At 39.1% G+C, this 13,469-nt stretch overlaps 1 protein-coding gene across 3 annotated transcripts in view; it reads right to left on the reverse strand.

The window, feature by feature from the left end:
• The window catches only part of AKAP7 (A-kinase anchoring protein 7), a 139,062-nt gene that overhangs the window by 120,715 nt on the left and 4,878 nt on the right, over nt 1–13,469 (reverse strand). For all 3 annotated transcript variants that reach the window (XR_007131954.1, XM_047758652.1, XM_047758662.1), the window contains exon 2: nt 10,963–11,094. Coding sequence is in view for 2 of the 3 variants with exons in the window: in XM_047758652.1 (XP_047614608.1) it covers nt 10,963–11,094 (132 nt within the window). In the remaining variant the exon portion in view is untranslated. The remainder of the gene's footprint in view (nt 1–10,962; nt 11,095–13,469) is intronic.

Raw genomic sequence — 13,469 nt, forward strand, 5'->3', positions numbered from 1 at the left:
CTGCACAGGCAGCATGAGATACTGAAAAGCGCACTGACCCAAAGACTAGTCTTCCAAAAGCATCTGCCCATCAAGCTGCCTCATTTCTTTAGCTGAGAACTTAAGAATCTGGGCAATCCAAGAGAAAGAGCTAACTCTAGGTGTGGAGGATAAAATGCACAAGAATAGGCTAGAAATTCAAAGACTCCTGGGATCATGTCAGAAGATCTATAGAGCCAATTTGTAAGTCTGCCCATGGGCCAAAGATGGGACAATTTAAGCAACAAATGACCATAACAGGAAACTTGTACACAGGTTGATTTCTTCAACCATAAACACACACACACACACACACACACACACACACGAGAACCAAAGGAAGAGATCTAGAGAGGAAAAGAGACTGAAAAGATGTATCAAATTCAATGCAGAGACTCTGGGTCCTAAATCAAAAAAGTCTGGGTTCTATTTTTTCTTTATGGATGACAATATAATCAGAGAAATATGAATACTGACAGGATATTTGATGACATTAGGAATTACATAATTTTATTGATTAGGTAATTTATTTAGCTATTTTTCTCAGGCAGTAAGGATATCTAGAATATGTCTACTATTAGATGCTTAACAAGATTCCTTATCTTTTAAAGATATATATTATTTGCAGATAAAATGACGTCTCTAGGATTTACTTCCAAATAATCCAGTGAGGAAGAGGAACTGAATACATCAGACTCATACTATTGTACTTTTGAATAGTTAATAGTTTCTATAATGAATGTTTCTAAAACCCCAGGGACATGGGAGGAACAATCCCTTAGCTAGAGGTCTCTGATCTAGGGGTCCCTTCTGGTTCTGGTTTTCTGTGACCTGGCATGAAGGTACTAACTCTTATTACCTGTACTAATTAGGACATTTCATGATGAAATTAAATAAAGAATGGTGTCCAAACTAATAATGTAGCTGATTCTATAATCTTTAGTTCATGTCAAAATTAACATAGGAGAAAGAGAATCCTGAACCTATGGTTTTTCTTTTTTCAAACTGCAAATATCAACCCACTAGTGGGTTATGAAATCACCTTAAAAGATAATAAAACAAGAACTGTTTAATAACTGGAATGGAAGAGATTGGAATGGAAAGAAAAGGAAAGGCAAGGAAAAGAATGGAATGGTAAATAATACATTCCTTATAGTATATGTAGTATTGAGTCATGAAATTTCAGTTTTTTACATTTGTATGTATATGGGGTGACCATGTAAAAACGTTATTTCCTAATGGGAACATAACACATAGTATCAGTTTTGTGGTATTTTACTCAGTATGAACAATGCTAAGAACAGACTTAATAACACAGTATTTACAAAACCACTGAAGTTTTCAGTATTTTAAGTTGTACCTTACCTGCTTAAAACTAAAGTCTCCTCCTGTCTGTTGCCACTGATTTTTGCCATTTCAAATGTTCCTAAGTCCATTTTGCAGACATCGGAGAAGGAAAATCATAATCTCTGAAGATAATGGTTATAATATATAATAGCTCTAATAATTCTAATATCATGAAACATAGCATTAAGCCCCAATTCAGAATATAAACTCTTGGTGAAAATAAAGAACAGGGTTTTTCTAAATTCCCTTAGCTTTCTCTTATTTTATCAATAACTATTTAATTTTCCTCTGAATTGCATAATCTAAATTTTTCTTTTATCCCGGACAGGGTAAAGTTTAAAATTATCTGATGAGGTGTTCCTGTCGGGGATCAGTGGTTAACAAATCTGACTAGTATCCATGCGGACACAGGTCGATCCCTGGCCTCGCTCAGTGGGTTAAGGATCCAGCGTTGCCAAGAGCTGTGGTGGAGGTAGCAGACGTGGTTCAGATCTGGTGTTGCAGTGGCTGTGGCGTAGGCAGGCAGCTATAGCTGCGATTAGACCCCTAGCCTGGGAACCTCCACATGACAAGGGTGCAGCCCTAAAATGACAAAGACAAAAGAAAAAAAATTATCTGATGAGAGTTGGGCAAAAAAAGGAGAAAGGAATCCTGTATTTATTGTTATGGTACAGTTTAATTTACCCTTGTAAGAATTTTTTTTTTTTTAATTTCAGTGAGTCCTGCTGACTTATGATCAACTTGTTAGACACTGAACCCAGTATCTCTTTTCTCTTGTTTGCATATCTTCTTTGCCTTTCATTTATAGGTTTATTTGTATGGCCAGAGAATAAAATCCCTTTTTTTTGTCTTTTTTTGTTGTTGTTATTGTTGTTGTTGTTGCTATTTCTTGGGCTGCTCCCGCGGCATATGAAGGTTCCCAGGCTAGGGGTTGAATCGGAGCTGTAGCCACCGGCCTACACCAGAGCCACAGCAACGCGGGATCCGAGCCGCGTCTGCAACCTACACCACAGCTCACGGCAACGCCGGATCGTTAACCCACTGAGCAAGGGCAGGGACCGAACCCGCAACCTCATGGTTCCTAGTCGGATTCGTTAACCACTGCGCCACGACGGGAACTCCCTAAAATCCCTTTTTTTCCCTACTGAACGTCATTTTATTTCTAACTTTTAAACCATAATCTAAGATCCAAAATATGATTTGCTGGAGTTCCCGTCATGGCTCAATGGTTAACAAGTCTGACTAGGAACCATGAGGTTGCGGGTTCGATCCCTGGCCTCGCTCAGTGGGTTAAATTTGGCGTTGCCATGAACTGTGGTGTAGATCACAGATGCACCTCGGATCCCAAGTTGCTGTGGCTATGGCACAGGCCGGTGGCTACAGCTCTGGTTAGACCCCTAGCCTGGGAGCCTCCATATGCTGCAGGTGCAGCCCTAGAAAAGACAAAAAGATTAAAAAAAAAAAAATACGATTTGCTATTCCACTCTTTACTTCACTCATATGAAAATACTATGAGCAAAGTATGCAAATAATATCAAGTTTACAATAAAAACATTAAAGATCAATGACCATAGAAGCAAAATATAGAAAGCATTGGCCATGTGCTCTGGATCTTTTACTAGATTATTTAGAGCAATGTTATTCTTCAAGAAAAAAAAAATCAGTTGTAGTAGAGCTTGTAAACCTGTCCCATAAATTTAATTTATTACATTTGTTTATTTTCATAATGATTTCAGTAGCCATTTTAATGTGCCCTAATGAATCTGGTCTTATTGACAAAGGCTGTAACTCTCGCATCTATGTGTTGGTTTGGGGTTTTTTTTTTTTAACCTAAAGCACCACATATTTCATTTTATGTAAATTATCTAATTTTCCTCAAGTTTTATTCATTCCCTCAACAAACTACAAGGGAATGAATTACGTGAGAAGTTAATACAATGAAGTAGTCCATTTGTTACTGTTGCTTAATTGTTTTCACACCTGCTGTTAGCCAAAAGGCTGAGAATAAGCTTGATTTTGTTTTTACTCTTTTCCTTCTTTCTTGTTACTTGAGCCGTCAACATCTCTGAAGTAACCATTCTTAAAACTTCTTAAGCATACAACTTAAAATATTACCTTCTTGGAAAAAATGCTCAACATCACTCATTATTAGAGAAATGCAAATCAAAACTACAATGAGGTACCACCTCACACGGGTCAGAATGGCCATCATTAATAAGACTATAAATAACAAATGCTGGAGAAGGTGTGGAGAAAAGGGAACACTCCTGCACTGCTGGTGGGAATGGAAACTGGTACAACTACTATGGAGAACAGTATGAAGGTACCTCAGAAAACTATAGAATTACATGATCCAGCAGTCCCACTCCTGGACAAACAGCCAAACAAAATTTTCATTCAAAAAGATACATGCAGGAGTTCCCGTCGTGGCGCAGTGGTTGACGAATCCGACTAGGAACGATGAGGTTGCGGGTTCGGTCCCTGGCCTTGCTCAGTGGGTTAAGGATCCAGCGTTGTTGCCGTGAGCTGTGGTGTAGGTTGCAGACCAGGCTTGGATCCCACGTTGCTGTGTCTCTGGCGTAGGCCGGCAGCTACAGCTCCAATTCGACCCCTAGCCTGGGACCCTCCATATGCCACAGGGGCAGCCCTAGAAAAGGCAAAAAGACAAAAAAACAAAAACAAAAACAAAAAACAAACACGCGCCCCTATGTTCACAATAGCCAAGCACTATTCACAATAGCCAAGACATGGAAACAAACTAAATGTCTGTCGACAGATGAATGGATTAAGAAGATGTGGTACATATATACAATGGAATACTACTTAGCTATACAAAAGGACAAAATAATGCCATTTGCAGCAGCATGGATGGAACTAGAGATCCTCATTCTAAGTGACGTTAGAAAGATACCATATGATATCACTTCTATGTGGAATCTAAAATATGGCACAGATGAACCTTAAGAAACAGAAACAGACTCACAGTCATGGACAGCAGACTTGTGGTTGCCAAGGGGAGGGAAAGGGAGGGGGAAGGAATGGGATGGACTGGGAGTTCCTCGGGGTAAATGGGTGCAAACCGTTACATTGAGAATGGAGAGACAATGAGCTCCTGTTGTAGAGCACAGGGAACTATGTCCAATCACTTGCGATGACGTGAACATGATGAAGGATAATATGAAAAAGAGAGTGTGTATCGATGTGTGACTGGGTCACTCTGCTGTGCCGCAGAAACGGGCAGAAAAACGTAAATCAGATATAATTTTAAAATTTTAATTAAATTAAATTAAAAATGGTAAATGGTTAAAAAAAATTACCTTCTATAATTTCATAGAATTAGTCTCTAAACATCTTTGGCAAATAGTAAACTTTTTTTTTTTGGTCTTTTGTCTTTTTAGGGCCGTACCCAAGGCATGTGGAAGTTCCCAGGCTAGAGGTCTAATCGGAGCTACAGCTGCGGGCCTACACCACAGCCATAGCAACACCAGATCCTCAACCCACTGAGCGAGGCCAGGGATTGAACCCACAACCTCATGATTCCTAGTCGGAATCGTTTCCACTGCACCACAACAGGACCTCCCTTACATTTTTTTTTTTTGCAAATAGTAAACTTTCTTAAAAAAATAATTTTACCCTTCTCATTTTCTGTGAAGATTAAACAAAGAAATACAAAGCATTTAGTGATACTCTAGGACTCAATGACAGTACAAAATACACCTTTCAAGAGGCTAATTTTTTTAAATATTTAATTCAACAACTATATTTAGGCAAAATTTTGGTAAGATTAAACTAATAAAAATTGACAGAGGCTAGCTCTGTGCCACACACTGTTGTCAAGACTTTACATTATTGACAAGTTGAATAACAACAATCTTATGAACAAGTTACCATTATTATACCAACTTTAGATATAATGACAGTAAGTCAGTCTACACACCTGCTCAAAGTACACAACAAGGAGTTCCCATCATGGCGCAGTGGTTAACGAATCCGACTAGGAACCATGAAGTTGCGGGTTCAATCCCTGCCCTGGCTCAGTGGGTTAGAGATCCGGCGTTGCCGTGAGCTGTGGTATAGGTTGCAGATGCGGCTCGGATCCCGCGTTGCTGTGGCTCTGGCGCAGGCCAGTGGCTACAGCTCTGATTAGACCCCTAGTCTGGGAATCTCCATATGCCGTGTGTGAAGCCCTAGAAAAAAACGCAAAAAGACAAAAAAAAAAGTACACAACAAGAAAGTGTAGGAGTGGAATTCCCATCACGGTGCAGCCGAAATGAATCTGACTAGGAACCATGAGGTTTCGGGTTCGATCCCTGGCCTTGCTCAGTGGATTAAGGATCTGGCGTTGCTGTTAGCTTCGATGTACATCACAAACGAGGCTCGGAACCCACATTGCTATGGCTGTGGCTTAGGCAAAAGCAAAAAAAAAAAAAAAAAAAGAAAGAAAAAAGAAAGTGTAGGAGCAAACTTTGTATCTTGACAGCCCTCACTCTTAACCACCTGAGTTTAAGGCTATTAGTGATAGCTTAGCGGAAGGCATCAAAGAAAAATAGGTTTATCCACTTCTTTGTTTACAGTGAAGTTTACATCTTTAAAAGCAAGTTTATAACCACAATTAAATTCTTAAAGCATGGAATTCCCTGGCAGTTCAGCTGTTGAAGTATCGGCAGCGTTGTCACCACTATGGTGCAGGTTTAATCCCTGGCCGCGGAACTTCCTCACGCCAGGGGCACAGAAAGCAAGAAAACTTTAAATCGTATTTTTTACATGAAAAGAGTCAGGAGAATTTTTAAAACCTGAAGATTAGAGAGAAAAAATAAACTGCTCAGAAACCTATTTTAACACAACCATATGAATTTTGGTGACAAATCACATAAAATATTAACACAATTATAAACAAACAGCACATATATTTTCCCCCTACTTCATCACTTTGCATTTTGTACAGGAAATGTTCCCTATAACAGTTTTCAGAAATATTATTTTCATAATATATAATTGCATACTATGTAATCTAAAGGCATTAGTATAGCTTATTCAACCACTCCCAAATGGGCATTGAGGTTTGCCCCTAGGATTTTTTACTATCTAAAAACACTATGACACACATATTTATGAATAAAATGTCTTTCCACAAGTAAAACCATATCCTTATATTAGAAACTCCATGAGTGGCTTTACCCCCTACATGAACATTGCTGAAGATCCCAACAAACTCTATTCTGAAAGACTATAACAGTACATTGTCAGAAGCGACATAAGATTTGACAATAAAATCATTGAGTATTATTTTTAAAAGATATTGCTAATCTAATAAGTTATAATCACATTTTAATCATCTGAATTTGCACAATCATATTTGCATCCTTTGATACCTATGAATTTTAACTAATTACCATATTTTTTTTACTGAATATCTTTTATATCCTTTGCTCGGCACCAATTATTTTTGATTATTGGGGACAAATATTTGCCTTAAGTCCTTTTACAATAAAATTTGGGGAGTTCCCGTCGTGCTGCAGTAGTTAATGAATCTGACTAGGAACCATGAGGTTGCGGGTTCAATCCCTGGCCTTGCTCAGTGGGTTAGGGATCCAGCGTTGCCGTGAGCTATGGTGTAGGTCGCAGACGTGGCTCGAATCTCTAGTTGCTGTGGCTGTGGCGTAGGCCGGTGGCTACAGCTCCGATTCAACCCCTAGCCTGGGAACCTCCATATGCCGCAGGAGCGGCCCAAGAAATGGCAAAAAGACAAAAAAAATAAATAAATAAAATAAAATAAAATTTGGACAATGCATTACAGGTTACCCCAATTAATTACAGAGACGATAAAGAACACAATTTACTTTTTTTAAAATTGACTCAAAATAATCACTATACCAAGTACTGAGATTCAATATTTGATACACATTTTTCTGTTAAAAAATTGTTTTCAGCTAAGTCTCAATTTTTTAAAATACTTAAAATGTGAAGTATTTTTAATATACAACTTAATAGTATTAGCTACTGAATAAGTAAAAAAATAAGTTCTCATATCTTTAAAATTTCCAATAATTAAAAGGTTAGAGGAGTTCCTGTCGTGGCTCAGTGGTTAACGAATCCGACTAGGAACCATGAGGTTGCAGGTTCGGTCCCTGCCCTCGCTCAGTGGGTTAACGATCCGGCGTTGCCATGAGCTGTGGTGTAGTTTGCAGACGCGGCTCAGATACCGCGTTGCTGTGGCTCTGGCGTAGGCTGGTGGCTACAGCTCCGATTCAACCCCTAGCCTGGGAACCTCCATGTGCCGCGGGAGCGGCCCAAGAAATAGCAACAACAACAACAACAAAAGACAAAAAGACAAAAAAAAAGGTTAGAATTAGAATTCTGTGTGAGGTGAAAATAAGGATTATAATAATTTCAATACAAGGAGAACTGAATGCCACACTTAGATATGTGACTTCAAAAAAAAAAACCCTAATACACTATTTTATTTTGAAACTTGATTGAAGTATGACTTCAGAGTTAAGGTCTGCAATTCTCTTAAGAGAACAGAGTCAATTAAACTAAAGCCCTTCACAAATTTTTGCACTTCCCATTTTTAGTGGGAAGGACAGTAAGCTATTTCTATCAGCAGTAATGTGACTCTTCATTGCAGGCTCCCAACTAACTTTCAGAAACAGGATTCACAGTAACCTCAAACATCTTCTGTTTTCTGGTTTACTGGGTTTTCTAACCTTTGGAAAGAGAACAGACCCATCCAGGTTCAGGTCAACAGCACACCAATGCTAGATTCTCTCCCAGAAAACACCCAACCTACAGAGCCAGAGGTGGGGCTCAGTTTGTACTGCTTCCTCAGCACTCTAAAAGATTTTCTTTTTATATACATTTGCATATTTTATTTCATATATATTTATTTACTTATTTATGTATATGTGGAGGGGGTTGATTTTTTTGTTTGGTTGGTTGGTTTTTTGTTTTTTTTTTTAAATGGCTACACCTGCAGCATATGGAAGTTCCCGGGCTTGGGGGACAAAGCAGAGCTGCAGCTGCTGGCCTGCACCACAGCAACACCAGATCTGAGTCGCAATTGCGACATATGCCCCAGCTTGTAGCAGGGCCGGGTCCTTAACCCAGTGAGTGAGGCCAGGGATTAAAACTGCATCCTCAGAGAAAATGTCAGGTCCTTAATCCGCTAAGCCACAAGACGAACTCCAATGTTATTCCAATACATATCATTCTAATATATTTTACATTTAATTCTAACATAATATTTTAATATATAATCCAACATAAAACTAGCAACATAGTCTCTTCTCACAAACAAAACCGACAACAACAAAAAACTGTAAAGGCCCATTCAGGCCAGCCAGACCACATGACACCTAATCATGACACTGCACCAACCGACAGTAACACAGCTGACAACAGAGACACTCTGAACCAAACATTTAAGGAGTTGTCCTGCTGGCAAGGACTCCCCTGCCCACGATGTTCTTCCCTGTCAGCACTGCTTTCCTCATCGCTTTGCCAGGGTTTCTATCGGCAAGAATTTCTTGGCCAGTTAACTCACAATTTCCACCCACCAAAGGAAACTGAGAGAACTAAGGGCAACCACCAGGTTGACATACTTGACAATGTCAAGGTTATTGTCTACCACAGAGCCATTCAATTAAGGTCAAGGACAGTTAGTATGTCGGAATGAACCCTGGATAGTTCATAGTTATTAGCCAGGCCCCCCATTCTTGCTAAACCTCTGGGAAGGCTTCCAGGAGAGCCTCTACCCAATAGCCAGGTCAGTGCCTTGGCCCACACATTCTCACCCATGGATTCCCATAGCATCCTGGATAGCACTCATTTTTTTCAGTCACCCCTGCAGCATGAGGAAGTTTGGGGGACCAGGGATTGAACCCATGCTCCAGCAGGAATCTGAGCCACAGCAGTGACAACACTGGATCTTTAATCCACTGAGCCACCAGGGAACTCCCTAGACAAGACTTATCTTAACAGGATTATGGCTGTTAGTGAATTGGCTCCCCAGAGAAACTTAACAGTTTCTTGACAGTCATGTGCTACAATATTGTCACAATTCAAAAGTCCCAGTATCTGGCACCAATACCTGGCATTTGTCAGGCATCCAACAAATGTTCTTCAAAGAAATGACTAACAAATCAGAAATCACAAATTCTATAACTAGTTCTTCTCAATTGTACAAAGTTAGTCAGTTTAAGTTCTCTGAGTCTCATTTGCTCTTCTAAAAAATGAAGAGACAGGAGATGCCATTGTGGCTCAGCAGGTTAAGAACCCTGCATTGTCTCTGTGAGGATGTGGGTTCAAACCCTGGCTTTGCTCAGTGGTTTAAGGATTCAGTACTGCCTGTTACAGATGCAGCTCTGATCTGGTGTTGCTGTGACTGTGGCACAGGCCTGAGGCTATATCTCCAATTCAACTCCCAGCCCGGGAATTTCCATATGCTGCTGGTGCAGCGTAAAAAGGAAAAAAAAAAAAAAAAATGGAGAGACTGAACTAGGTAATTTCATATGGACCTACCAGTTACAGAATTCTGATCAAGGTAAAACTGTTATCAAATCACAGCAAGGTTCTATGTAAGGCTGCAAACAGTGAGTGGCAGAGTCAATAAATATTTGTGGAAGACACTGATGCTTTTCCTTTATTTTCCTATTTACAAATAACCTGGAAAAGGGGCAAATCTGTCACATTTTCAGAGGAGAGAACTTCCAAAATCATGTATTGTTTCCACAACATGAACTTCAGATTTAGATATTAATGTAGTTCTAGCAGTATCTCAATCCAGGAAGTACTACCTCTCTCAAGTTTGTGGATGCAGCTCTCAAGGACTGAACTGATCTAATAAATGCATAATTGATTAAAAGGTTAACTCTTTTCAACATTAGCCTCTTAAACTCCCTAAGGGCAAGGATTATATCTGTCTTGTTCACTGGTAACCCTCCCAATGCTTTTATAGGAGCCTGGCTCCTATAAAAGGCCAGTAAACATCTGTTAGATGAATAAGTACAGCTAAAATTAGCAGTGGCTCCAGAATAACTAAGGTGGCTTAAACCTGGAATATTATAACCCATTATTTTATGAAGTAGCTTATAAACTATGGAATGATCTAGCCTCAAATTTTGCACATCTTTTTTTTTTTTGGCATGCAGAAGTTTCAAGGCTTGCGTGGCACGTCTTAGTATTACCTGCGATAGTTTTGACAACAGAATATCAACAAATAATTAATAATAATCTAAACTCGGAGTTCCCGTCACAGCGCATAGGAAACGAATCTGACTAGGAACCATGAGGTTGCAGGTTCGATCCCCGGCCTTGCTCAGGGGGTTAATGATCCAGGCGTTGCCGTGAGTTATGGTGTAGGTCGCAGACGTGGCTTGGATTTGGCACTGCTGTGGCTGTGGCGTAGGCCGGCAGCTGTAGCTCCAATTAGACCCCTAGCCTGGGAACCTCCATATGCCACAGGTGTGGCCCTAAAAAGCAAAAAAAAAAAAAAAAATCCAAACTCAAAAACATGACAAGTACTTAAGATGAAGTAATTAAGAAAAAAATCAGTTTTTTACTCATTGCTTCTAAATACATATTTAATAAAGTACTTACTTTCATAATCATCTTTAATATCTACAGTAGCAAATGGCAAATCCGCCAGAGACTCCATAGCGTCAGCTTCAAATTCTTCTGACATTTCCTCTTTTCGTGACACATTTTCACACTCATTGGAATTTATTCCTCCTTTAACATCACAAAAAAGAGGTATGTTATTTTTTTTTAACTCATAGCCTAAACTAAAACTAACTGAACTCAATATAAACTAACATGTGTTAAGAAATTGTAAAACTGGTATTCAAATATATTGTACAGCCATTGATATAATATTTATACCATATTCTAATTTTTATAAATGCACTTTTATGTTAAACAGCCTTAATAATTTTCTTTCTTTCTTTTGTCTTTTTAGAGCTGCACCCACACATATGGAAGTCCCCAGGCTAGGGGTCAAATTGGAGATGTATCTGCAGCCTACAACCACAGCCACAGCAATGCCAGATCCCTAACTCACTGAACAATGCTAGTGATCAAACCCGCATCCTTGTGGATATTAGTCAGGTCTTAACCTGCTAAGCCACACAGGAACTCCCAATAATTTTTTGAAGCACGGCACTCAACTCAACGACTAAATAAAGACTGGGTTAATCAATAGGTCTTAAGATATTTTATAGCTATGTTTTCTTAATTCTAAAACTACATTTTTGGAGTTCCCATTGTGGCTCAGCAGAAATGAATCTGACTAGCATCCATGAGGACACAGGTTCGATCCTTGGCCTTGCTCAGTGGGTTAAAGATTCAGCGTTGCCGTGAGCTGTGATGTAGGTGGCAGATGCAGCTTGGATCTGGCATTGGTGTGGCTGTGGTATAGACCGGCAGCTATAGCTCCAATCTGACCCCTAGCCTGGAATCCTCCGTACGTCGCAGGTGTGACCCAAAAAAACAAAATAAATAAATAAATAAATAAATAAATAAAACTACATTTTTGGAAGTTCCCTGGTGGCCTAGCAGTTAAGGATCTGGCATTGCCACTGCTGCGGCTCAGGTCGCTGCTGGGTGAGGGTTCAATCCCTGGCCCGAGAACTTCCACAAGCGGTGGGTGTGACCAAAAAGGTAAAAAAAAAAAAAAAAAACCCTAAATATACTTTTCCAGAAATTCAATGGTTAAAAAAATCAAAAAGATCTTAGTTTCCTTGACAGCTCTCCCATGGACATGTAGAATATTAAAGCCACATTTCACATTTGGCCCATGCTTTGTTTTCTTATTATGGATGGAACAACTACATGCCTTGGGAGGAAATTAAGGGAAAGACAGTATCTGTTTAAACAGATAGTCAACTGCTACATTTATCAGTAGGTGGTCTCTCCTGTACCATTATTCTCCATGCTTTCACTGACAGACACAGATGTTTGAATTAGAACTAAACAAAATCCTGGAAAACATATATAATTTCTAGTCTATATATTTACTAAAGATTAATTTACCACTAAAGATATTAAAGAAGTCATTTATTTCATTCCTTTGTAATTCTCTATTTTTATACATCGGACCTCAATAAACACACTCCATTAAGACTAAGGCTTAGGAGTTCCCACTGTGGCACAATGGGTTAAAACTCTTACTGCAGCCCTCAGGTTGCTGCAGAGGTACGGGTTCATCCCTGGCCTGGTGCAGTGGATTAAAGGATCCAGCATTGTCATGGAGCCTTGGATTTAATCCCTGGCCCAGGAAGTTCCATATGCCGTGGGTGCAACTATGAAAAAATAAAACAAGAATATGGCTTATAATATGTAACATAATAAATATCATGATAGTTAACATATACCAAAAAAACCTAAATTTTTATTACAATTGGAGGAATTTCTACTCTTACTTACACATACCCTACATACATGCACACACATGCCTATTTTTTAGATAAAAGCAAAAAATGACAATAAAATCCTGTTTTTTGTATATCAACTAGTTGTGTTCAATACCAAAACTAAAAAAAAAAAAAATTAAGAGTACATTCTGTTTTTTTTTTTTTTTTTTTGGCCACACCTGTGGCATGAGGAAGTTCCCGGGCCAGGAATCTTACCCAAGCCACAGCAGCAACCCAAGCTGCAGCAGTGACAATGTCAGATCCTTAATCTGCTAGGCCACCAGGAAACTCCTGTATACTTTAAATATATACAATTTTATTTGTCAACTGTACCTCAATAAATAAAGCTGAAAGGGAGAAATTAGTGATATGAAATTGGCCCATCTAACAGTGACACTTCAATACCAGCTCGAAAGTCCACATGCTATTTGGGAATATACTGGATTCTCAGCAATATGTGGAATGGGGAGAGAAGGCGTTTCTCTAACAACACATTTTCAAGGCAAAAGGAAGAATTAGATAACAGGAGGAATTAAATGTAGTCATTTTTTAAAATGAAAAATGTTCTTGAAATGATTCAATGTTTAGTTTATCTTGAGCTCAATTATTCAACAACAGACAGCAAGTACTATTTGGATCACTCTGGCTATACCATAAAGACAACTCCACAGGGACAATGGTGGCATTTGGGTAATG

This window comes from Phacochoerus africanus, chromosome 2 (assembly GCF_016906955.1).
Source record: "Phacochoerus africanus isolate WHEZ1 chromosome 2, ROS_Pafr_v1, whole genome shotgun sequence".
Classification (NCBI taxonomy): Eukaryota; Metazoa; Chordata; class Mammalia; order Artiodactyla; family Suidae; genus Phacochoerus; species Phacochoerus africanus.